Source organism: Delphinapterus leucas, chromosome 7, assembly GCF_059928025.1.
Source record: "Delphinapterus leucas isolate spDelLeu-1000000601 "Yukka" chromosome 7, BTC_Dleu_Yukka2, whole genome shotgun sequence".
Classification (NCBI taxonomy): domain Eukaryota; kingdom Metazoa; phylum Chordata; class Mammalia; order Artiodactyla; family Monodontidae; genus Delphinapterus; species Delphinapterus leucas.
This window is the reverse complement of record NC_143135.1, coordinates 75,760,828-75,784,262: the sequence shown is the minus strand read 5'-3', so window position 1 is coordinate 75,784,262 and position 23,435 is coordinate 75,760,828. Positions and strand designations below refer to the sequence as shown.

The 23,435-nt window shown below is 36.0% G+C and overlaps 1 protein-coding gene across 1 annotated transcript in view; it reads right to left on the bottom strand.

Moving 5' to 3' along the window:
• CNTN5 (contactin 5) overlaps positions 1 to 23,435 on the bottom strand; it is a 71,551-nt gene that overhangs the window by 23,143 nt on the left and 24,973 nt on the right. Inside the window, exon 4 of the mRNA XM_030760521.2 lies at positions 10,431 to 10,540. Coding sequence (XP_030616381.2) covers positions 10,431 to 10,540 — 110 coding nt within the window. The remainder of the gene's footprint in view (positions 1 to 10,430; positions 10,541 to 23,435) is intronic.

Sequence of the window (23,435 nt, the reverse complement as noted above, 5' to 3'; positions counted from 1 at the left end):
TTTGTTGCAATTTGGTATTTCTCATATGAGTCATTCTAAGAGGATGTCAACAAAAATATTCCAAGTATTTGTAAAATTAAATGGGTTGATGTCTACATTTGTTATTTTATTTTTTGCGTGGATGCTTTCTGTGTACAAATGTGTATTATGTAACAGAGAGTGAGATTGTGGATGGACATGATGAGCTCAGGATGGCTGCGTTTAGGAGTAAAGAAAAAAACCCTGTTTAGAGGTCGCACAGTAAATTACCATTTGTGTCAAAGAGTGAAAAAAATAGGAAGTACTTCTGAATATGATAAAAGATATCATCCATACATACCCTTTTGGTTCTTCATGTGGGTAAAACAATATATTCAGGCAAATATTTTAATATTCTTGAAAATAAAATGGTTTATAAAAGTTTTAGTAGAAGAAAATATTAAATGTGGTTTGGGTTAGGGAATTTTCTCCATGAAGCAATGTATTTAGAAGTAAATGAAACAGAAACGTAGTATACACTGAGTTATTCATTACTTTCTAAAAGAATTCTACAGGTTGCCTTTCAATAGGACAGGGGAAGGAACAAGTGAAACAACTGTTACATCTTCAAGTTACTTCTATAATTTCCTTTTGATCTGCTGATTTTTTAAAATCATAAATAGTTTTAGTTAGCCTCCCAGTCTCTGAAAATAACCTGAGAAGGAAATCTAATGATAGAGACATGAAAGCTATTTGATTTTTCCAGAGTCCGCAGAATTTCAGAAAAGGGAGTGTAGAAATATTTTCTTCTCACTGTTTAGTTTTTTATATTCTTATTTTTATATAGTCATAACAAAAAGCCAAAGGAGAATCTGTACAACGGCTGCTACCCACCATATGGAAAATAAAACAGCCTTTGTTTTAGCCTTTTGGTAACTGGTTTCATTTCAGCTTCTTTTCCCCCTTTAATTTATGTCTGAAATTCCATTTTACACACACACACACACACACACACACACACACTCACCCTTGCACCCTCTGCTATACCAATTAAATGCAATCTGCCTAGTATGAGTTATTGTCAAACAGCAGTGAGGACCATTTTTTTTTTTTTTTGTCTCCTGCTTTGATGATTAGAGTCAGCTCATAAAATAAAAACAACAATCTCATCCCTTTTCCCCTTAAGAAATCCCCACTACAACTTACTTTATAGAGCAAAACACAATTAGTGTCTTTTCAGTGCAATCAGTAAGTGGAAATGGCTTTAGTGACATGTCTAAAATGAATTTCTGAGTTACATACCCTCTGGAAGTTCTAAAATAAATACATGCAAGTCTTGAATATAGCCTGGGAAAAGGAGTCGCTAGGGGTGTGTGTGTCTTTTAGTGAGAATTGTAAAATGGGACAAGTTGTTTTGTCTTTTGTTCTTCTTCATAATAAGCATGAAAAAGTTAAGAATTAGGACTAGGACACTGTGCACTTTTCACTCTGCTATAAAAATACATTGTCGCTTATTATTGAAATGAACCCAGCCATTAAAAAATATACTTAATAATACTCTTTCAAAAAGGTCACAATGAATACAAGCACCATTAACTTGATAATCATGAGGAATTTTGTTTCACAGGCAGAATATACAATATAATATTTAAAAATATGTCTAAAAATTTCCTTTTTATTTTATTCAATAAAATTTCTATCGATTGATTTATTGTTTTATTTAGGAAAATTGAGGACATTTAGGGACAGAAGCCTATGCTCAACCAAACAGAAACCTATGCCCATGGAGGGCATTGGCATGGGTTTATGCTACTAGTGTTTCTTCAGAGGATCAGGATGCTAAGGAATCCCAGGGTAATTATGGACATAAGAATTGTATTGTTCCAATCTCTTCCTCTCTGCCTTTTGCTTATTTAAATTTCCCACAAACATCTCTCAGTATTAAACTGTGATTTTTTTTAAGAGCAGGGACTAGATCTTAATAGTTTTTGCATTTCCACTGCCTAGAACAGTGCCTGATAATAAATGCTTGTTAAGTGAAGGAATAACGAATATTAATCATCCAACATTGCATTATAACCCAATTTCCTTTTTCATTCCTCCCAATTTGGGAAAATCAGAGAAAAGATGATGAAATTTGGCCCTATTTTTCTTTAGTCTTTTTTCTTGCTAGACTGGCATCTGCTCTGATTTTGTATGCACATAAAAATCCCAGTGTTCTAGGAAAAGCTTTAGAGGCTCTGCTCGAAGATTCAGGAATTACCATTCAAGGACACTTAGTGCTGGTGGGTTCATAAATTCAAAACTGAAACTAATAATTTATTTGCATGGGCCAATGACAGGGATGGCAATTGAGATGGGGCAGTCATGATAATTCAAAAATCAGTCATTCAATAAATATAGCTCACTTCTGATTTTCAATCATGCTGCATGTCATAAGCTAGAAATTTCACATATCTTAATGTCAATGCTTTCTACATTTAGTCTCTGTAACCATGAAATCTCAAGCTACTTCCATGTAAGTAAACAAAATTCTCAAATGGGTTGTTTTAAGAAAATGTCAACAAAATTGTTCAATTGTATTTGTAAAATACAATTAGATGGAGTGGTGTCTATATTTGTGATTTCATATTCTTTCTTATTTCCTCAGATGGTCATTTTTGTGAGGTAGTATAAGACTTGTATAATAAAAGGCAGCCTTGCAAACTTGTTGAAAAGACCACTCTTTTTCTTTTCATAGCAGAATTTGAATCTAGCCTAATTGTGACATTTAGAAATGTCCATGGGTGGACCCACTTTGAAATTAAAGGGGATAATATTTCTAAAATTTCCTGAAGCCTCTTACCATAAAGTCATTTTATTTTCTGGTAGGCTAGGGGCTGTCATCATTCTGACCCTATCTTTATGCATAGCTATTTCTACCATATCAATTGCTTTGACCATTCTATTAGATAGAGCAATTAGTCATTTTAATAACAAAAACAGTTTGATTTGAATTAATTGGTTAATGTATTTGAAAGTGTAAGTTAGTTGCAGATGAACATAGTTTAAGTCAAAATGCTTGATTCATTATTTGGTAAACAAATTAGAGTGTAATGGAGGCTTCCTTGTAAAGGACAAAAATGCTAAATGTAGGTAGGTAATTGACAGATGGTATCAGGGAAAGCCTCCTACTGAGATCCTTACAGCTGCCCTATAGGTCTGGCTACATCAGGGAAAAGAATATCAAAACCAAGACATCAAACAAAAGGAGCTAAAAGGCCTTACCAAAAAACAGAAAAACAAAAATGAAAGAAAGAAACTGAAATAAAGTCTCCCTTGCTAGACTGTGAACTTCATAAGGGCAAGGAATCTGTCTATTTTACTTATTGTTTTACCCCACGCACTGCACCAAGACTTAGCAGGCATTCAATAAATAGCACGTGGATAAGTAAGTGAATGAATAATAAATGATAACTGAAATTCAGACGAAACGCACAGAAAGTCAGATCAGGCACAAACGAGGTCCAAATCTGACAATCCAGGTCACAATTAGAATCAGGCTGTGAGTCACTTGAGGAGCATACAGGGGAAGCAGAGCACAGTGATGGGAGCTTAGATGGGGGATCAGGTGATGTTATAAGAGCCTTAAGGACTTTATTGCTCTTGATGATGTCCATCTTCCCTCTAAATGACCCTTGCTTGAGGGTAGCCTCCCAAGATTAGTGGAAGAGAAAACACAAAGATTTCAGAGTCAAGTGAACGACATAGGTTCAAGTTTGATTATTTATTAAGAAGAGTTCATTGAGGGGTTATCATTAGTTAATACTGTACTATGTATCCTAGAGATAAAGTTTGTCCATATCAAAATGGCAGTTGAGTATGTGTTTGACAGGAGCCATATCCTAGAAGGAATTAAAGGTGTGGTCATGACTTCAGAAATGATTTCTTTTTTCTCATTTACCTCCATTATTATGCCTGGTGTATCAAGGGAAGTTTCCCATATAAAAGTCTCATCTTTACTTCTTTTTTTTTTTTTTTTTTGCGGTATGCGGGCTTCTCACTGGTGTGGCCTCTCCTGTTGTGGAGCACAGGCTCCGGATGCGCAGGCTCAGCGGCCATGGCTCACGGGCCCAGCCGCTCCGCGGCATGTGGGATCTTCCCGGACCGGGGCACAAACCCGTGTCCGCCTGCACCCAACCACTGCGTCACCAGGGAAGCCCTTGACTTCCTTTAACTGCTTTTATCTGAGGCTAAGATAGTTGTCTGCAGTGGTTAATTCAATTCTCTTATAGTCATTGACTGGTGTGAAAACATATTGAGAGGTTGAGTCTGACTCTTACCCATTTCTGATAACACTGGATAGTTATGATTCTAATGTATATCAAGACACCTTGATATCCTGACAAGAGACTTAAATGATTCCACAACAAACAAATGTGTTGCTGGTCTGGAGTTCTGAATTGAGGTTCTCTCTAAATTGCTGCCACTAGCCATTATTTAGATAGAAGTAATATTCTTAAGGGTATTTGATGTCTACAACCTGAAGTAACTAAACTGATAACACAAGGGATATGGATCACTTACTTAATTGTGAAAATTTCCTGAAGATCACCAGTAACTGCTAAACCCAATAGAAACTTTTCTGCTTTCATCTCGATCTCTTAGCAGGTGTAAACACAGTTGACCATTTCCTTGTTTTTGATTAGCTCTTTTAGTTTCTTTGACACCTCACACACTTGATTTTCTCTCCATCAAGATGATCTCTCCTTGCCACTCTCCGTGCTGATTCCTTTCCTTCAGCTAAATTTCTACATGCTGATTGCACCAGGACACAGCTTATCTCCCCCTTCATTCCTCCTCTTATCCTCTCCTTTCCTCTACTCCCTTCTGGGAATTTGTCCTTAGATGATTTAATGTAATAGAATGGCTTTAAATACCACCTTTATGATTGCCTCCTTTATGTCTTCAGCACTGATCTCTTAATTAGATTCCAAACTCACATATCCTATTGCTTATCTGACTTATCCTCTTAAATTTCCAATAGGCATCTCAAATTTAATTTAGCCAAAACAGACTTCTTTATTTCCCATTTTCAAATCTCTTCTTTGTCCAGGTTTTCCCTTTAAATTTTTAAAATATTATTATTATTATTTGGTAAATCATACCACTATTCATCCATTTGACCAAGGCCATGATGTAGGAATCATCATTTTCCTTCCCTCCACATCTGATCATTCAGAAAATCCTGCCAGGCCTGCCTCTAAAGTATGTCTACCTTTCTCCTACTCCACTGTTATGACCTTAGCCTAAGTTATCATCATTTCTTGCATGGATTATTGCAATGACCTCCTAACTTCTACTCTTGACCTTTCTCTCCTCACCCTTTCATTCTGCATGGAATAGCTGCCAGAATAATATTTTAAAAAATGTAAATTAGACATTGTCACTCTCCTCCTAAAATTGCCTCAATGGCTTTTCATTGTATTTGGAATAAAATACAAACTCTTCTCATAATCTATATATCCCTACATAATATTGTGTCTGCCCACCTAACTCTCTGACTACCTCAAATTTCACTCACATCACTGTTCACCAAGGTGTAGTTGCTCCACTTCCTTCTCTTCCTTAAATGAATCAGGTGTGTTCTACCTTTGCACTTCTACATGTATTGTTATCTAAGTTTATTTTTCTCATATTTATTTATTTATTTATTTTCTCCCATTACGATGCAGTATTCATAAGAGCAGGACCTTTTCTATCTTATTCACCCATTCAATTCAGGAAAAACAGGAGACTTGACCAAAAACACTGTCTCCACTATTTTCAGAATGGCACAGGACTGGTAGCGGTTATAGTAGCTAACTACTTTAGACATTGCAGGTAAAGCTGCAATTATGGCTAGCAAAACGACTCACAGGATTGATATGATAAGTACATAAAACTTGAAACCAGTCTCATTGGCTTTTGTGACAAAAACAATACTTGTTTCATCGTCATCATGCTCAGAATTCTACTATTAGTAAATACAACTAGGATTGTGGCCGGGATAGAATAGAGGAGGGAGATAGTGATGAGATAAAATATTAAGCTTTAGGGGTTACTACATTTTAAAAATATTTAGTTTGGGAGATCTTTTTACTGAAAAGAAAGATGAGGAGACAATGAGAACAGTAAATTCTGGGATGGGTAAGGTGAAGAGCAGAGGTAGAGCTTTTCTTAAAGGGATAGAGAGTAGAAAAAAGAGGGGGTGGGAGTGATGCTGGTAAGTTTTACTTATATCACATTTATTTATTTTTGAATTTTATTTTATTTTATATACAGCATGTTCTTATTAGTTATATATTTTATACACATCAGAGTATACATGTCAATCCCAATCTCCCAGTTCATTCCACCACCACCACCAACACTACCCACCCCGCTTTTGTCTCTTAGTGTCCATACATTTGTTCTCTATATCTGTGTCTCTATTTCTGCCTTGCAAACCGGTTCACCTGTACCATTTTCCTAGGTTCCACATATATGCATTAATATACGATATTTGTTTTTCTCTTTCTGACTTACTTCACTCTGTATGACAGTCTCTAGGTCCATTCACATCTCTACAAATGACCAAATTTCACATTTATTTTTTAAATCTACATGCAACTATACACTTATGAGACAGTATATCTTATAAAGAGTTTTTGCTGACTATATTTTACTTAAAATAACTGTTATGTCATATTTGGTCATTGAATTATATAAAGTTTTAATTATTTTCTGAAATGAAAAGCATACATTTGATTTTCCCATTAACAAGATATTGTTTTTTGTTTTTTTTTTTCGGTAACAAGATGCCATCTTTTTAAAAATACAATTTATAATGCACTATAAAATACTATAAATGTTACTGTGCCCATGGAAGCTGTGTTGTTTCTTTGTGTAAAAATAGTTGTCAGAATTTGTGTTGATTTACTTTAAATAAAATTCAGTCAATGTAATGATTGCTCCAGAATTTGATTAAATGCTATTAACATATCCTCAAAGATATTCCAGTTTTGCTTGTGATAAGTTGTTGCTTTGAATAAAATAGATTTAGAGAAAACTTTGTGCTCTGACACCCTTGAATGCCATGCTTGAGTGATCTTGGTCTTGATCTCTAGTCAAACCTTGATCACCAGCATTTTATAAAACCCTTCTCACCATGGTCAGTAAGGTCTCTGCATGGCACACCCATTGGGCAATCTCAGGCCTCATCTTTCTGAAGCCTCAGGCCTCATCTTTCTGAATTTCTTAGCAACATTTGACTCAGCATTTGACACTCCATTTTAAAATTCTCTTGGCTTCTGAACTTCTTCAATGTCTTCTATAGTTTCTTTGGCCATATCTTCTTTCTTGAGTTCCAAATGATGAGGCACCATAGGGCTCAATTCTCAAACATCTTTATCAACATTTGGTGATCTCAGCCAGCACATGTATAAAAACCATTTATATACTGAAGATTCCTCAGAGTTATAGCTCTGTCTCTAACCTTTCTCTTAAAATAAGACTTACTTGATAGCTCTTTTTGTAAAAAAATAAAATAAAATAAAAGGCTTATAAAATTTAACACATTAAACCAGAATCTTTGATCTTTTGCTCTAAAATATGCTCTTCTCCATCAGTTCCTTATGTATGTGAATGATTTGTCATTCTCCCAGCTTCTTGGGTCAGAAAGCTCTGGAATTAACTTTGACATAGTCCACATCCAATTCATAATCAAATCCTACCACACTTCCACTCAAAATATATCTTAAAATGTCCACTTCTCATCAATTCCACCTCTACTGTTTTATTCGAAAGCAACTTCATTGTCTGCTAGGTTGGAAGGACCGCTTCTCCACTGCTCTACCTGAGGTCCTCTTCGAGTCTGTTCTTCACCCTCTAGACCAAGAGATGCTTTTAAAATATGAGTCAGAGCCTGATTGGACTCTCTGTTTGTAATCGTTAATGGCTTTTCCTTATACTGAAGATAAAATCTAAACTCCCTTTCCTGGTTCACAGGACTGCGTATAACCTGGTTCTTGTCCCAGCGATTTTTCCTGCTACCACTCTTCCTGTTGTTCACTGTTATCTAGCCAAAATTGCTCCTGTTCTTTGAACAAGGCCAGCATGCTCTTAAGACAGGGCCTGTTCTCTCTGCCTCTCTCTCTCTCTCTCTCTCTCTCTCTTTCTCTTTCTTTCTCTCATTTGATCATGTCAAATGTCAGAACCTCAGAAAGGTTAATTCCTCAAACCTCTATAAACAGCAGACTCTCACTCTACCTTCTTGTGCAGTACTATTTTTCTGCACAACATTCATCATCAACTGAAATTATATCACACATTTATTTGTGAGCTTGTTTATTGTTTGCCTTCCCTATTACAACATAAGCTTCATGAGGACAGGGACTTTAATTTGCTCATTGTTTTATCCCTAGCATCTAGCTCAGTGTCTGCTAATTAGTAGGCCTCCAATAAATATTTGTTGAAAGAATGAATGAATGATGATTTATATATAGAAAGAGAACCATTGTTCACAAGCTTAAATCTTATGTGATCTCTGTAGGACCTCATAGAAAGCTGTTATTACAGGTGAATCACAGTGGGAATATGAATGTCATGCTATTAGGACAGGCAGAAAAATTGTTGAGGGTGACTGGCTGTGTGACAGGAGCACCACTTTGAGATGTAGAAGCCTGGATCCTCACTCTTCTGAACAGCAGAATACACTTTATGGCTTACTACAAGTATGCACACCAGATGTTCTGATTCAGAGGTTTAAGTGGACCTATACTCATGTAATTGTTTTAGGTTGAGTTCCATAGAAGCAGAGCTTGAGACAGGGATTTGAATGATGTGATTTACTGTGAGAGTGCTTGCAGGTGAATCTATAAGGAAGGGTGGAAAAGAGGATGGGAAGTAGAAGGAACTGAGCAGGAGTGTGGTCCCAGGTGATCTAGCCTTGGCCTGATGCACACGACTAAGGCTCTGGATCATAAATTGCACCATAAAGTTGTTTCCTCCTTGAAGCAAGGGACCAGTATCAGTCAGTATCAGCCAGTCATTGACCTTGGGTTGCTTGATTGTGGGGTTGGTACCTTTTCAGGTAAGGCATCACCCCTAAGTGGAGAGCAGTTCTCCAGAGGGGAAGCTGAAAACCATTCATAGCCAACACTCACAGCAGCTAGGGGATGGTGCCCTGGCCCAGTGAAGGGGAGCAGGGCAGGCCACCCCAATGTCTTCTACAGTGGGAGCAAAAGGGGCTGTTTGTGAAGCACAGATATTCATTTGTTCAACAAATATTTATTGTAGCTGTCCTGAGCCAAGTACTACCAGTCCTGGGATTCACTGGTGAACAGACATGGTCCCTGCAGCATGGCTAGGGAGAAAAAGAGATTTTAATAAAACAAGCATGCAATCCTGATATGATACATATTGAAGTATCACCAAATAATGAACTGAAGCAAGATTGTAGAAATAAATCCATGATATTGTATAGGTAATGGTTTCATATAAATGATATTTGCTGTAACTCTTAGAAATATTGTATAAACTGTTAATCACTGTAATCTTTAATGCTGGCTGTATATTAATCAAATAGTTCTCAGCCATTATTTGAAAACTCAAATATAATAAAGAAATGTGTTTTTAGCCTGGAAACCATGTTGGTATACAAGTCCTATATTCGGTCATTATTTAAAAATCAAGATGATTTTCTCTTAGTGGCAGTTGAAACAGAGGAAAAGTAAACATTAAAAAGTTTAAAGACAACTAAGATCCTCAGTTGGATGCTAATTCTTTTTTGTATTTTATAAATTACTCCCCTAATCCTATCCCTCACTGGCAAAGGCAAGAACAAGAGCTGTATGAGAGCTCTTGTTTTTGTGGAATACTCAAGTTCACAGACTGCCCACAATCCTTTAGTCCATGTGGAGGATAAAATTTTATTGAAGTCAATGAATTTTTTTAAAATATTCACCACTATAAGGCTGGCATAACTATGTTTAAAAACAGTAAAATTTGAAGGACAAAAAGTCATTTGAGTGAATAGGTACAGATCACTAAGTTCCAAGCAAATCTGACAAGTTAGTATAGGAGGTAAGATCTACCACGAACAATATAATAGGAAAACTTGTTTTATACATTAAATTATTAGAGAGAAATACACAAAAAGCATTTTTAACCACCAATAAATTGGATGCCAGTAAATATCAACCTGTAGCTCCTGGTTTTTTATCTAAAGGTCTATTATTTTCTTTTTTTTTTTTTAATATCTGCCCAGTGCTATGGAAACTACTACATTGAAAAATAAGCTAGCTAATGAGCAACATAATACATGTCAGTAGAATAGTATATTTCTCATTTCTTTTCCATAGAGTGAATTTCAAAGGAATGTAATTCTGTTGAAGTGTCACCAAACAATTTCTTCAAGAGAGTACAGTGCCGGCAGAAATAACAAGGCTTATTTTCAGTAATTCTGTTCATACCTCAAATCCCTGTGGTCTTCCTAGACTCTCTTTAATATGTTTCCATGCAACAAGAATCTCTGACACAGACACACTTGTAGCCTTGACATCTGTGGGAGCAGCAGTGGGTTCTGTATGAAGGAAAATGGAAATAATAAACCACGATGGTAACAAGTTATGCATACCAAGGCATTGCACCTGAATATTTCAGGTGTTACTTCCTTCTATCTGATTTTTGAAATGAAGTGCTGTGATGATTATGAAAAGCACAGCAAGAAAAAAAAGATGTTCTTTTTGGATTTCTACACTGTGTTCAAGTCTCATCAGTACCTTACCAATGACAAATAACAAATCTAGCAAGACAAGTAGAGATCTTTATCCTTGGATTAACAAGGACATTTCTGGAGAAGTTAAATTGTCTGACTTAAAATTGTCTGCCAGTCTAACATAATGATCAAAGGAATGGACTAGGAGTCAGGCTTGGATTTTTTTGTTGCTGTTGTTGTTGATTTTTGTCTTCCAAAAAATTACTTACCTTCAGACAAGTTGCTTTACCTCTTCCTGAGCTCCAGTTCCATCTTCTGTCATTTGGGCATATTGAGAGTACTTAGCTCATCAACTTTTAAGGTTAATTTTAATTGAAATAATACATATAAATTATTTAGCACAGTGCTTGGCACTTAAAACATTCATTCACAAAATATCACTTTTTATTTTAATTTTTTACCCTGTGAAGGCACAAACAGAATCTAAATTTCATTAGATTTCTTTTGTTGTTCCAACCACAAAGCTACATTTCCATGATTGTGTAAGGAATGTGTTATGAATCATGATATTTGAAAGGCATGCATTGACTTTTAAGACAGATATAGACCAAAAAGTAAAGTCCCCTAAGGTCTCAGTGCTGTTGCTCAAAACCACCTTTTCATTCATTCCTATGCTCAGTGACCTTTCTTATTACTTTTTTTTTTTTTTCAAATACACCATGTCTGACTGGTATCCATCAAGAGGTGCACTTTATTTGAGGTTGTAATCTATGTGAGGAACAAAATATTTTCAGCTTTGACATTGCTGAATCATAAATACTGTGTCACAAACACAGGTTAAATGAAATGGTGGAATAAATGCCATAAGTTAGTTCAACTAGTCTATACAAAGTCGATTTCAAAAACTCCTACCCCATAAAAATTGTAGAGGCTTTTTGATTCTAATGCCATATCACTGGTAAGACTTCAGATGAAACTGTTGACACACACACACACACAAATATATATATATATATACACACACACACACACACACACACACACACACATTTTTTCTTTTTGTTTTTAGATTCAGGGAACCTTACTGCAAAGACAGAGTTCTAAATAAAATTTTTAAGTCTTGGGCTTCCTTAGTGACGCAGTGGTTGAGAGTCCGCCTGCCGATGTAGGGGACACGGGTTCGTGCCCCAGTCTGGGAAGATCCCACATGCCACGGAGCGGCTGGGCCTGTGAGCCACGGCCGCTGAGCCTGCGCATCCGGAGCCTGTGCTCCACAATGGGAGAGGCCATAGCAGGGAGAGGCCTGCGTACCGCAAAAAAAATTTTAAGTCTTAGTCATATAAAGGGAATTATTGAGTTGGTCAAAAATTTTGTTTGGGTTTCCCGTAAGATGTTATGGAAAAACCCAAATGAACTTTTTGGACAACACAATGTAACCATTTGCTGAGATTTTTCCTTTTCTAATGGAAGGAAAGTGGCCATATATCTACCTGGAGAGCCTTTATATATTATTAATTGAAAAATATAAGTCAAAAACATCTACCCTTGTTACTGTAAAAAAGCACACAGAAGACTTTTTCAAAAGTATATGTTTGCACTGAGCAATGATTTTTCTTTTGGTAAAGCTTTCATTAAAATTATATACTATATTTGTGTTACTTCAAAGTGCTTTGGTAAATTCACATTAATCTTTACACAGAAGCTGACATTAGTTTCTGCCATGGTATAAATTGTCATTTCTCATTCTGCCCTTTGAATATCTTTTATTTTCTTTTGCTCAATGGTTCCTTCATCCCACTTTCCAACTGCCTATTATTTGTGCATCTACCAGATTAAAAAAAAAAAACAAAACTCTGTGAAAAGCTTCTACTTTTATTTCATTCTAGAATTCTGTTCAGCAGACCTGCAACAAAATTTTTTTTCATTGCTATTTAACAGGAGTTAAAATTCTTTATTTTGCAAGTAAATGAAAAGAAATGCTCATGTTCTTAAGTGTGTATAATCTGATCTCCAGGATTTAGGATATGATTTATTTCAAAGAAAGCCACCCTTTGAATATCATTTGTTATTTGGAAGAAGTTTTGCTTATCTTTTAAGTGAATGCATTGCAGAGATTTGTGTGACAAATGCCTTCTTTCAACTTTTTTTTATTATTGAGGCAATTACATCTTTGTCAAAGGAGATTGCAGGGGGATAAACAATTTCAGAAGCACAAAACATGTGGTTGGATGGCAGCCTTTCGATCTTTCTTTACCACTAGAGAAAGAAATTTCTCTCTCAGCTTTCTGTAGCACTACACAAGTTTAAGTACTTTTTAAATAGAATAAAAAAAGTTTTAAAAAAGTAAAAAATAAAGAAAAATATTCAGAAATTATTTCCCAAACCAGCACCCTAATTTCTATTTAAAACCTCTAAGCTTTTTAAATCCAGGTCAGACACAAGAAGACATTTCACAGTTACACACTTGGGGGATAAATATTATAGTTGCATCAAATGAATGAGGGTAAATGAAACAAGAATTGAAGAGTCATTTCTTATTTTTTTCACCTTCTGGATGTAAATACTATCAGAAGTAGACCCATGCTGACCTGCACTGGAAATTTAAGCATGTAAAAAAGTGACCTCATTCAGTTTACTTCCAAAAGTTTCAATTTGTACGGTTTATTAGCCAGTGAATATTTTCATGTGTATCAAAAAGTTTGTCTGCAGGCAAGAGTAACTGACTAGATCATAGAATGTCTGCTTTGAATTGGAACTAGCTGTCCTGTTTGGGCATCCCATTGCAGTTGAATGATGGAAAGTCACAACTAGAAAGAATTTGAGAAAGTCACTTGGATCAAAGGTCACACATGGATGGCCAGTGGGTCTTCAGCCATATTTTGTTTGCCCAAATAGTCTATTAAATTAATTAATTCCAACATTCCATCTAAAAATAAGAATTTATGGCTTATTTGGGGGAAAAAAGGGGGATACCAAGTCTGAATCCTTGGGTGCTGGTAGATGAGGATTAGCAGTTGCTCCCATTAGTCAGGGCATATTCTTTTTAGTTTGCCAGATTCTCTACCAGTCTTTATTGTCTCACTTCTGGAACTACTTCACTTATTTATATTTCTTACCTGATGTCTATAGGCTTTTGAGTTACAAACCTATGTTTTAAATCCATGCTCTCATTTTTTTCTTTTTTTTTCTTTTTAAATTTTTTTTTAATCTAAAATACTGTAAAATCACATAATATGATTCAGAAGGCAAAGCGTCATCAGGAGCAAAATAATAAATCCAGTGCTCTTTCACTGTAAATATTTATTATTCTCTTACTTCTAAAACTTAAAAATATGAAATTTATTGTTAATTTGATGAATGCTCCCTATCGTGAAATTGTTTAGATGCCACACACACACAGTTCTCATTGCTCCCTCATCTTAGTGATTGTAGACTCAATGAAGATTTGTGTCTCTGTGATAAGTTTGCACAGGCTATATTACCTGCATAAAGGAAAAAGGACTTACGAATATCATTGTATATAATAGGTACTGTTTGAAAACTTAAACATGCCCTCATTTTGCAGATGAAAAAAGTGACATAGAAACAGGTTGATTTATCTGAACTCTGCTTCTGGCTCTGAAAGAGCCCCAAGTAGAACTCAGGTCTCAAGTGCTCTCTCTTCTGTTGTTTTTAAATGGCACCAAGGAAGCAGCTTGCTCATTCTTTACTCTTAGGGTCAGTTTTGGGGTGCAGAAGAGATTTTACAAGAAGAATATATAGTCAATTCTCTTGCTGCACAATTGTTTCCAAATAACTGACAGATGAATGAATGGAATAAGATTAAAAACAAATGAACAAAAATAACAAAGGAAATAGATGAGGGGGGAATAACCAAAGATAATAATAGTAACTGCCATTTACTGAAGATTTGATATATGCCAAGCCTTATTTAAAATTCTTTATAATGTATCAATTAATCCTCCCAACAACCCTACTATCATTGTCACCATTTTTCAGATGAGGAAATCTAGGGGCAGAGAGGTTAAGCAACTTGCCCAAAGTTGCACAGCTGCTAGAGGGTGGAGAGAAGATTTGAACAGAGCAGTCAGGCCCTGACCACCACACTGTTCTGCTTCTGTGCACACATCTGTGTTTACCCCCCTGGTGCTTCTTCCTACTGCTTTCTCTTCTCCTTGCCCCACCACGCCTAACTTCTCTCAAGAATATTTATGTTGGAATCCCCAGCTGGCCTCTCTAAGTCATGCCAGAAACCACCTAAACCCCTGTCATCTCCTGTTTAACCCTGCCACAGGCATACTATCAACTCCTTTCATTCCTATTTTATGGAACTTTTGGTAATTTTGAACCACAGCTACACTGCTCCTCATAGATCTTGTCATATTCAGGCATCTCTAAAACTCTCCTGATCTGTAAATCACAGGATGCTTCTTGCCATGCTCACTTCTATCTGTTATGCTTGGGTAATTTGACGAAAATTCAGGGATTTATTTGAGATTACACTAGCATTTTGTCTAATAGATTCGAAGATTTTTGAAGATTTCTTTTTTTCACTTATGATGATATTAATTAGGCCATGGCTGACTCCTTCACTCCAATCTTGGGATATGAAGTGGACAGGCTGACTGATAGAATTCAGTTCCTGTTAGATTAAAAATTTTGTACAGCATTACCGTGTTCATGAATTTAGATGATACATTTGTATTAAGTGACCTAGCAGCTGGAGTTCTCCAAGTAATATGGGCGGATGTGCTTATAATATTGATTATACGTTTGACTTCCCAGGAGGGGTGGGTAAGAGCATTAATCAAAGGACAGTTTAATAAACTCCTTGGGAGGAGGGTTATGGTTTCATTATTTAAAAATTCAGTTAAGACAGCTGTAGCTGAACTTTTACAGGCACTAATCCAAATGGATCATCTGGCAAAGACAGGAAATTATTCCTCGTATTTTACAACTAATATGCCAATTTATTAATTTTCAAGTTCACATAAATCCCACTGAGCTCAGTTTCAGCTAAGGACTGATTTGCAGAATAACACCTCATGAAAGTCAGGTTTTAATTTGAGCTGTGGTAGCTCAATTTACAAGAGGATAATTGCATATCATTTTCTGCAAACAAGAAGCTTTTTGACTTTAATAAAACATAAAAGCCGCATATTTTTACATATAAGGAAAAAGCCAAAAAAACTAGAGAAGGTTAAATCACATCACACGTAAACAAATATTTCAACCTACAATTAATCTATATTGAATTTCCCTCTATTTTTCTATTAGATGTATTTGAATGCTCAGTTTCTTTCCCTTTCCAAATCTCAAGTGGAAAATGGATGTAAGTTTAATTAATAAGTATTTCTAGAAATATGGAAATGAAGGCCAATTTGATTTCTCATGTTGGAAATATTGCTTTTTATCACTTATACCATGCACTTTAAAATCAATTATGTTGGAATTTTGTTATTCTTTAAAAAAATAGAATTGTTTCCAAGATGAGAGTATTGCATGGGATTATATCATACCCTGAGACCTGAAATCAAATCAGGGTTAGAATGCACATAATTTTTGCCTGGTTCAAAGTGTATAGATAAATATGCATGATGCATGGAAGTCCCAGAAGGCAAATCTCTTTCCTCCCAGGTTTATGTCGAATGTTGCTTGTCACTGACAGAGCCATTCGGGATTATTTCTGTTGTGGAAACCTTGAAAGGTTTCAAAGTCTCAAAGGTGTTAGCAGAAAAACCATTTGGAGCTTTTCTGACAGTACTTTAGGGCAATAGTCAACCTCCGAGTGGCAAGAGTCAAGGTTATTTCCCAAGTGATTTACTAAGTATCTATATGTATAAATGATGAATCATTCTATAACAGGTTACATTAAAGGTTTTCCCTTCAATAATGTACTACTCACTTGCATCCCAATAGGTTTCTTGAGAGGAAAAGGGAAACATAGAGGTATGGGGAATGCACACAAGCACTTATGGAAGTGTGTTCTGGATGTGAATGTCATCCACTGTCAATGAGTCAGTGGGAAATGGGTTGAGAACTAGTACTGTCAGGTGTGACTTGAAGTCCTTGTGTTCTGTGCTTCCCTCCAAAAAACATGGCTGTGTTTGATATGGCATCTGGTACATTTCTCTTCATGTCTTGATGTCAGCTGTGAAAGGGTGGTACCTTCTCCATGGTACTCTAGGTGTGTAGCTGTATCATGATATGAAGGGAAGGAACTATGGCCATAAACAGAGATAGAAAGCCAGTCCCTCTGCTCTTGTTCTTTGCTTTATCTAAGAATACAGAGGACATGTGGACTAGGTTAATGGAAGAAAAAAGAAACAGAAGTGGTCTATGGAGAAATACAGTCTCATTCAGATCAGTTGGGCTTTGGGCAAGAGTATGATGACAAAGACTCACTGTGAATCTCTGTGAACATCCACAGACATGGAAGAGAGGCCCCTGCTCTGGCATGAGCACAATATATTATTTCGTCAGTTTATTACAGGCCTTGACTCTTTTTAAAAATGGTTCAATCTTGAAAATGTTCACTCCTTTTCAAGTAAAGCAGTTTGTCAAGTGACTAAAAAGGATGTTGGTTTCCCTCTTTTTATTATAGAGCAAAAGTCGATCTGTTATTATTGCCTATACTGGGACATTTAAAATTTAAAATAATATTTCAGAATGTAGAATAAATTGACAAAATTTTAGTCTTAGATTTTTAATGGCGTCCAGGGATGTTCTACTTCTAGACTTTCATTTTTAGAGTGGAGGAAGGTAAGGCTCAGAAAGGTGAAAAAAATGCCCAAGACCTTACAGTTAGTCTGAGCTTGAAACTCAAGCTCCGCTTACCCTAGGCAAATACACTCTCTTCCTTCCATTGTCCTGCTTTTCACGTTTAACACAATTTAATGATGCTAAAACTTTATTAATATTTACACATGAAGTTCCAAATTAGTAAATTTAATTAGTGAGCAAATGCTAATGTATGTTTGAATTTTGTTTTCAGAACAAAGGCAGACTCTATTCAGATTTTTTTTATTTTGACATATTTATTGGAGTATAATTGCCTTACAATGGTGTGTTAGTTGCTGCTTTATAACAGAGTGAATCAGCTATCCATATACATATATCCCCATAACTCCTCCCTCTTGCATCTCCCTTGCACCCTCCCTATTCCACCCCTCTAGGTGGTCACAAAGCACCAAGCTGATCCCCCTGTGCTGGGCGGCTGCTTCCCACTAGCTATCTATTTTACATTTGGTAGTGTATATTTGTCCATGCCACTCAATCACTTCGTCCCAGCTTACCCTTCCCCCTCCCAGTGTTCTCAAGTCCATTCTCTATGTCTACATCTGTATTCCTGTCCTGGCCCTAGGTTCTTCAGAACGACTTTTTTATTTTAGATTCCATATATATGTGTTAGCATACAGTACTTGTTTTCTCTTTCTGACTTACTTCACTCTGTATGACAGACTCTAGGTTCATCAACCTCACTACAAATAACACAATTTCCTTTCTTTTCATGGCTAATATTCCATTGCATATATGTGCCACATCTTCTTTATCCATTTGTCTGTTGATGGACACTTAGATTGCTTCCATGTCCTGGCTATTGTAAATAGTGCTTCAATGATATTGGGGTACATAACTCTTTTTGAATTATGGTTTTCTCCGGGTATATGGGCAGTAGTGGGAGTGCTGGGTCATATGGTAGTTCTATTTGTAGTTTTTTAAGGAACCTCCATACTGTTCTCCATAGTGGCTGTATCAAGTTACATTCCCACCAATAGTGCAAGATGGTTCCCTTTTCTCCACACCCTCTCCAGCATTTATACTTTGTCAATTTTTTAATGATGACCATTCTGAACTGGTATGAGGTGATACCTCATTGGAGTTTTGATTTGCATTTCTCTGCTGATTAGTGATGTTGAGCATTCTTTCATATGTTTGTTGGCTATCTGTGTATCTTCTTTGGAGAAATGTCTATTTAGGTCTTCTGCCCATTTTTGGATTGGGTTGTTTGTTTTTTTTGATATTGAGCTGCATGAGCTTCTTGTATATTTTGGAGATTAATCCTTTGTCATTTGCTTCATTGGCAAATATTTTCTCCCATTCTCAGGGTTGTCTTTTCATCTTGTTTATGGTTTCCTTTGCTGTGTAAAAGCTTTTAAGTTTCATTAGGTCCCATTTATTTATTTATGTTTTTAGTTCCATTTCTCTAGGAGGTTGGTCAAAAATGATCTTGCTGGGATATATGCCATAGAGTGTTCTATGTTTTCCTCTAAGAGTTTTATAGTGTCTGGCCTTACCTTTAGGTCTTTAATCCATTTTGAGTTTATTTTTGTGTATGGTGTTAGGGAGTGTTCTAATTTCTTTCTTTTACATGTAGCTGTCCGGTTTTCCCAGCACTACTTATTGAAGAGGCTGTCTTTTCTCCACTATATATTCCTGCCTCCTTTATCAGAAATAAAGTAACCATATATGCGTGGGTTTACCTATGAGCTTTCTATCCTGTTCCATTGATCTACATTTCTGTTTTTGTGCGAGTACCATACTGTCTTGATTTCTGTAGCTTTGTAGTATAGTCTGAAGTCAGGGAGTCTGATTCCTCCAGCTTTGTATTTCTTTCTCAATATTGCTTTGCTATTCAGGGTCTTTTTAATTTCCATATAAATAGTGAAATTTTTGTTCTAGTTCTGTGAAAAATGTCATTGGTAGTTTGATAGGGATTGCATTGAATTTGTAGATTGCTTTAGGTAGTATAGTCATTTTTATAATGTTGAGTCTTCCAATCCAAGAACATGGTATATTTCTTCATCTGATTGTATCATCTTTAATTTCTTTCATCAGTGTCTTATAGTTTTCTGCATACCGGTCTTTTGTCTCCCTAGATAGGTTTTTTTCCTAGGTATTTTATTCTTTTTGTTGCAATGGTAAATGGGAGTGTTTCCTTAATGTTTCTTTCAGATTTTTTTGTCATTTGTTTACGAATGCAAGAGATTTCTGTGCATTAATTCTGTACCCTGCTACCTTACCAAATTCATTGATTAGCTCTAGAATTTTTCTGGTAGCATCTTTAGAATTCTCTATGTATAGTTTCATGTCGTCTGTAAACAGTGACAGCTGTACTTCTTCTTTTCCGATTTGTATTCCTTTGATTTCTTTTTCTTCTCAGATTGCTGTGGCTAAAATATCCTAAACTATGTTGAATAATAGTGGTGAGAGTGGACAACCTTGTCTTGTTCCTGATCTTAGTTGAAATGTTGTCAGTTTTACACCATTGAGAACGATGCTGGCTGTGAGTTTGTGATATATGGCCTTTATTATGTTGAGGTAAGTTCCCTCTATGCCTATTTTCTGGAGAGCTTTATCATAAGTGGGTGTTGAATTTTATCAAAAGTTTTTCTGTATCTATTGAGATGATCATAGGGATTTTATCCTTCAATTTGTTAATATGGTGTATCACATTGGTTGATTTGTTTATATTGAAGAATCCTTGCATTCCTGGGACAAACCTCACTTGATCATGGTGTGTGATATTTAATGTGATTTTGGACTCTGTTTGGTAGTATTTTGTTGAGGATTTTTGCCTCCATATTCATCAGTGATATTGGTCTGTAGTTTTCTTTTTGTGACATCTTTGTCTGATTTTGGTATCAGAGTGATGGTGGCTTCGTAGAATGAGTTTGGGAGTGTTCTTCTGTCTGCTATATCGTAGAAGAGTTTGGGAAGGATAGGTGTTAGTTCTCCTTTAAGTGTTTAATAGAATTTGCCTGTGAAGCCATCTGGTCCTGGGTTTTTGGTTTTTGGAAGATTTTTAAACACAGTCTCAATTTCTGTGCTTTTGATTGGTCTGTTTATATTTTCTGTTTCTTCCCGGTTCAGTCTTGAAAGGTTGTGCTTTTCTAAGAATTTGTCTATTTCTTCCAGGTTGTCCATTTTACTGGCATAGCATTGCTTGTAGTAATCTCTCATGATCCTTTGTATTTCTGCAGTGTCAGTTATTACTTCTCCTTTTTCATTTCTAATTCTATTGATTTGTCTTCTCCCTTTTTTTCTTGATGAGTCTGGCTAATGGTTTATCAATTTTGTTTATCTTCTCAAAGAACCAGCTTTTACTTTTATTGATCTTTGCTATTGTTTCCTTTATTTCTTTTTCATTTATTTCTGATCTGATCTTTATGATTTCTTTCCCTTTGCTAACTTTGGGGTTTTTTTGTTCTTCTTTCTCTAATTGCTTTAGGTATAAAGTTAGGTTGTTTATTTGAGATATTTCTTGTTTCTTGGGGTAGGATTCTATTGCTCTAAAGTTCCATCTTAGAACTGCTTTTGCCACCTCCCATAGGTTTTGGGTCATTGTGTTTTCATTTTCCTATGTTTCTAGGTATTTTTTGATTTCCTCTTTGATTTCTTCAGTGATCTCTTGATTATTTATTTATGTATTGATTAGCCTCTGTGTGTTTGTATTTTTTACAGATTTTTTCCTGTTATTGACATCTAGTTTCATAGCATTGTGGTCAGAAAAGATACTTCGTACAATTTCAATTTTCTTATATTTACTGAGGCTTGATTTGTGACCCAGGATATGATCTGACCTGGAGACTGTGCCATGAGCACTTAAGAACAAAGTGTATTCTGTTTTTTTTTTGGATGGAATGTCCTATAAATATAAATTAATTCCATCTTGTTTAATGTACCATTTAAACCTTGTGTTTCCTTATTTATTTTCATTTTGGATGATCTGTCCATTGGTGAACGTGGGGTGTTATAGTCCCCTACTATGATTGTGTTACTGTTGATTTCCCCTTTTATGGCATTTGCCTGATGTATTGAGGTGCTCCTATGTTGGGTGAATAAATATTTACAATTGTTATATCTCCTTGGATTGATCCCTTGATCATTATGTAGTGTCCTTCTTTGTCTCTTTTAATAGCCTTTATTTTAAAATCTATTTTGTCTGATATAAGAATTGCTCCTCCAGCTTTCTTTTGATTTCCATTTGCATGGAATATCTTTTTTCATCCCCTCACTTTCAGTCTGCTTATGTGTCCTTGGTCTGAAGTGTGTCTCTAGTAGACAGCATATAATATGGGTCTTGTTTCTGTAACCATTCAGACAGTGTATGTCTTTTGTTTGCAGTATTCAATCCATTTACTTTTAAGGTAGTTATCGATATGTATGTTCCTATTACCATTTTCTTAATTGATTTGGGTTTGTTATCGTAGATGTTTTCCTTCTCTTTTGTTTCCTGACTAGAGAACTTCCTTTAGCATTTGTTGTTAAGCTGCTTTGGTGATGCTGACTTCTCTTAGCTTTTTCTTGTCTGTAAAGTTTTTAATTTCTCCATTGAATCTGAATGAGATCCTTGGTAGGTAGAGTAATCTGGGTTGTAGGTTCTTCCCTTTCATTACTTTAAATATGTCCTGCCACTCCCTTCTGTTTGCAGAGTTTCTGCTGAAAGATCAGCTTTTAACCTTATGCGGATTCCCTTGTATGTTATTTTTTTTTCCCTTGTTGCTTAAAAATTTTTTTTTTTGTATTTAATTTTTGATAGTTTGATTAGTATGTGTCTTGGCATGTTTCTCCTTGGATTTATCCTCTATGGGACTCTCTGTGCTTCCTGGACTTGATTGACTTTTTCCTTTCCCATATTAGGGAAGTTTTCAACTATAATCTCTTCAAATATTTTCTCAGTCCCTTTCTTTTTCTCTTCTTCTTCTAGGACCCCTATAATTCGAATGTTGTTGTGTTTAATCCTGTTCCAGAGGTCTCTGAGACTGTCCTCAATTATTTTCATTCTTTTTTGTTTATTTTGCTCTGCAGTAGTGATTTCCACTATTTTATCTTCCAGGTCACTTATCAGTTCAGCTGTCTCAGTTATTCTGTTATTGATTCCTTCTAGAAAATTTTTAATTTCATTTATTGTGTTGCTCATCATTGTTTGTTTGCTCTTTAGTTCTTCTTGCTCCTTGTTAATCATTTCTTGTATTTTCTCCTTCCTATTTCCAAGAATTTGGATCATCTTTACTAACATTAGTCTGAATTCTTTTTCAGGTAGACTGTCTATGTCCTCTTCATTTGGTTGGTCTGTTGGGTTTTTACCTTGCTCCTTCATTTGCTGTGTGTTTCTCTGTCTTCTCATTTTGCTTAACTTACTGTGTTTGTGATCTCCTTTTTGCAGGCTGCAGGTTCATAGTTTCCGTTGTTTTTGATGTCTGTCCCCAGTGGCTAAGGTTGGTTCAGTGGGTTGTGCAGGCTCCCATGGGGGAGGGGCCTAGTGCCTGTGTTCTGGAGGATGAGGCTGGATCTTGTCTTTCTGGTGGGCAGGACTGCATCTGCTGGTGTGTTTTGGGTTGTCTGTGATCTTATTATGATTTTAGGCTGCCTCTCTGCTAATGGGTGGGGTTGTGTTCCTGTCTTGCTTGTTGTTTGGCATAGGGTGTCCAGGACTGTAACTTGCTAGTTGGTGAGTGGAGCTGGGTCTTAGTGTTGAGATAGAGATCTCTGGGAGATCATTGGGTGTTTGATATTATGTGGAGCCTGGAGCTCACTGGTGGACCAATGTTTTTCACTCATCTTTCCCACTTCAGAGGCACAGGCCTGATAACTACCTTAAAAGTAAATGGATTGAATACTGCAAACAAAAGACATACACTGTCTGAATGGTTACATAGTTGTTCCCAACGTCCACCACTTCAATTTTGAGATAATTGTTTATTCAAGTATTCCAGAGATGCAGGGTACATCAAGTTGATTGTGGAGATTTAATCTG